The sequence below is a fragment of the Magallana gigas genome, chromosome 3 (genome assembly GCF_963853765.1).
Source record: "Magallana gigas chromosome 3, xbMagGiga1.1, whole genome shotgun sequence".
NCBI lineage: Eukaryota > Metazoa > Mollusca > Bivalvia > Ostreida > Ostreidae > Magallana > Magallana gigas.
The window spans coordinates 49113166-49117066 of NC_088855.1; the positions used below are offsets into that span (position 1 = coordinate 49113166).

The following is a 3901-nucleotide window of genomic DNA, read 5'->3' on the forward strand; positions in this document are numbered from 1 at the left end:
CCTCTCCCGAGTGAGTGACCGTCTCGGGGGTTTTATTGTCTTTTTATGGACAGCAATGCTAACTTTATCAGTCGTTTGGTTACACGGATCGAGCTGAATGAGTTAGAACCGTTTATGACGATGCAGTACTAGTTCTAGTCATGTCTCAATACAAGGTTTATGTCCTGTGGTAAATTGTATAATGTGCAGTGATTTTCTCATTTCGCTCGGACGCTCTGCAATGACTGTCGAACACGTATACTTCTTTTTTATCTTGATGTTTAATTAATTTTCCTTGTACAATGTACAGCCCATGCAATTTATGTACTGCAGAAAATCAGTGACATTCATAATATCTTACATGCAACATGACAGGTAATAAATAAACATAAGCATAAACACATCTTTACACGGAGTGTAATTAATTACATACAGGTCATCAGACCAAATAATATATTGACACAGGTCTCTCCATCTTTTGTCTGAAATATTGTATCTCACACACAGTGTGAAATGTGAAACTTGTACAATATAATTACTAATACATCATTGTCATCAATTTTACATTCCAACCAAAAATATGGTTTAATAACACACTAGGTACCGATGTTCTAATGTAGCATTAAATATTCAAATTGATTTTTTGTTCTAATACTTTAAAATAAAAAACGAAAGAAGAAAGTTGAGAATAGTATTGGAGATCCTGTGCGGTAGTGCCCCTCTCGCTAGACCCGACACACGCCCTCACTGGTCCTTACACACCCACGAAGCAAACTTCTAAAACTCTGATGATCAGGATCATTTCCGCCTCCTCCAGAATAATGAAAAGGGATTAAAAAAGTTTGATCTAAACATGTTCATTCTAGCGTTTCCCCATGGGTTTCGTGAGGAGGGCGTTACCCCCTCCCCCGCCGGTGCGGCCTCTCCTGCCCCCGCCCCCTCGCCTCCTGAGCCCCCTGATCGTGAGTTCATAGACATTCTGCTGCTACCCTTTCCCCCAAGTCCGCCTCCCCACCCCCAGGCGTCAGTGGTAGGGTAACCCCATGGATCAAGTCCCGAGGATCCGAAGCTAGACATGGCAGCTGTTAGAGGGTTAAATTCAGCTTGTGCCTCTGTTAAAGAAAAGAATAGTGATTAAAATCCAACTGGAAACACACACATAAAATCTCATAAAATAAGAAAACGATAAGTATTTAATGAAGACCAGTTCGTGTTGCGACAATTGGTTTTTCAATATATTGGTTTCTCTATATATTGGTTTCTCTGTAGACTATATAAATGGTTTGTACGCGGAAATAAACGACAGAGGACTACATTGACAGAGTTACTGCATTTGCTCGTCATCCCCTGACATCATGTCAATCTATGGTCTCGCTATATGATGGTATGATGGAATTCATTTTTTGGGTACCATATAAATAGAAGACTCGTGCCGATAACATAGAGATCAAACATATGTCATAATAATGACCGATAAATCGTATGCTAGATCTGCATAATTGCCTGCTGGTTTTCTGACCGATTAAGGTCTTCCGTTTCAACTGAGGACCTTATAGAGATTGTCGTGTTTAATTCAATTGCATCTGTATAAAATATACATCAGTCTAACCAAGAGTGTCGACAGTTTGTCACATTTAAGTTGGCCCATACTTAAACTGGTAGTCACTTTCTTGATTTCTTTGGGATTTAATCATCTTTGATTACAGTTCGTTATTTTTACTAGAATTAAAAGAAAAAAATGCTCTCTCATCTCTCTCTCTCATTGATGACGTCACGTCTGCTTACCCTGTGCGGCGTTGTCCATGGTGATTCTGGGGGACCTAATCTCTGTCCAATACGTGGTTCTGTTTGTCACCACCGTGGCTCTGAGGAAAACAAAAACGTCTAAATGAAACTTGAAAACTTGGAAAAATGTATTAACGAAAAGCAAATTGCAATGTTCATATTTCTAGTTTGTGTAATGCATTTCATCAATCAAACAGCAAATCGAAAAATATATGTTATTAGTTTTACTGTATTACAGTAGCTCTTGAAAATCAACAATCATCAATACCTGTGTATTTTGTTATGATTTTTCATGACACATAATATGTAAATTTGGTACGTCACGATGACGTCGTGTTTATATCGGATGCAAATTAAGCAAAAATAGTTCTTGATAATATGATTTTCTAGACGATAAGCATACCACATATAAGTTATTCGCGATTATATTCTTTACTATATTTTTTTTTCTCTTCAAAATGTGAGTGTTGGACTTACATAAACTGTATCATGTCTGCCGTGCTGTGGGTAGGACCGTACCACAGAAGTGTGATGGAGTCCTTCCACCTGGAATTAGTGTGGGTGATGGCATCGTTTTTACCCGAGCAGAACATGGGCCGGGCAGCATCATTCTCCGTGTACCATTGCCCTGTGGGCCAATCCTTGGACCCCTCTTCTCCCGCCACTATCAAAAACCCCTTGAAGGGTGCGCCGCTAATAGTCACTGTATAATTAAAATAAATTTTTAAGAAGCTTACATAACATTTCATTTAGTGATCGGGTCTTTGGAATACTCTCTGTATCATTTTATCCTTATTTCAAAGTATACAACCAATACATCTTCTTGTAGTTGTCAGTACAAAAAAAATGCGCGATTGTTTTGTCGTTTACTGATTTTGATATGCATCAATATTTTAGATGATCTTAAAAATATCAAACACGTTTTATGCATCAATTTCACATATATGAAGCAATTTGCATCCCAGTTCGGACGAATTATATGACATTTAATCAAAATAGATATTGTGACTGCGTATCCATAATAGAGAGAGCGCGTCCCGCAGTCCTAATGTTTTACGCTTTCAATAAGCTGGTCATAAACAGGGGAATGAAACATGACGTGCGTAGGCTCACAAAGCATTAACTTCATGTTAAAGCAAATGGCCAAAACAATGAACGTCAAATCGGATCGCCTTGCATGACCCCTCGAAGCTTTTCGGTCATTTTTCAAGCACCTTGCGCTAGAAACAGGAAATGCATTGGGATACAAAAGTAAAAGGAAACTGCCAAAACTTGTAGAAATCACATCTTGTTTTTCATGTTTGTTAAAAGTAACAACTATACGTTGCTTTAAATCTTGCAATGCATGTAAAGGAGAAAGAATTTTGCAGATATCATTTATAAAAATAAATACATTATTTTTAATTTAGTATTTAAAATAGAACTTCTTTGCCATACAAGAATATCTTTGTTCATCATTGCATGTTTTTTTTAAATTATTTCTATAAAAATTAAGATTTGAAAGACGCCTCACCTCTGAGTGGACGGTTGGGCGTGTAGGTGAGCGAGCTGAGGGTGATGTTGTATGGAGTTCCTCCAGCCTGCTTGAAAATCGGTCTGCCTGATTGAGGATGCGTGTGTCTGGGTATCATGAAAAAACAGGCGCGCTCTGGGGCCCCATCAGGATACCCCTCTGTAGATTTGACTAGAAACAAAATAAACAATCCGACAAAGCACATCTTACTCATGGCACAGCGTTAAGTCCTCAGTCTTTTGCTCCTCTCGCTTGCTTGGCTAAGACTGGAGTGAGACCGAGCACTGGTCATCAGTTAATATTTATTTGGACGTTGTGACAAAACATTCTTTATGTTTGTACTTTTGCAATACACACGTTAGTCAATGTCAGCCAATGGGAGCTTAGAATGAGCGGTATTTAATCGCAGTCAACAACGCGTGTACATGTAAAAGCGCGACGCCATCTGGTCATATAACATTAATAACGGAAAGCGCATAACGATGTTTTATTCTGCGGTAATCGTATTTCTTCTTTATCTCTCGTATACCTCACGGTGACAGAATGACATTATATCATTATATAATAACGGGGTTTCGCAAAGGCGCTCCGGTTAATGTATTGTCTCTGGATACACACTCTTCG

At 38.6% G+C, this 3901-nt stretch overlaps 1 protein-coding gene across 1 annotated transcript; it reads right to left on the reverse strand.

The window, feature by feature from the left end:
* Positions 1 to 241: 241 nt before the first annotated feature.
* On the reverse strand, positions 242 to 3574 carry LOC105318067 (putative defense protein 3). Its single transcript, XM_011414964.4, has 4 exons — positions 3278 to 3574; positions 2242 to 2467; positions 1765 to 1844; positions 242 to 1091 (listed from the first exon to the last, which is right to left on the reverse strand). The coding sequence occupies exons 1-4, from the start codon at positions 3489 to 3491 to the stop codon at positions 778 to 780; spliced, it is 834 nt and encodes a 277-aa protein (XP_011413266.2). The 5' UTR covers positions 3492 to 3574; the 3' UTR covers positions 242 to 777.
* Between the last annotated feature and the right edge of the window lie 327 nt (positions 3575 to 3901).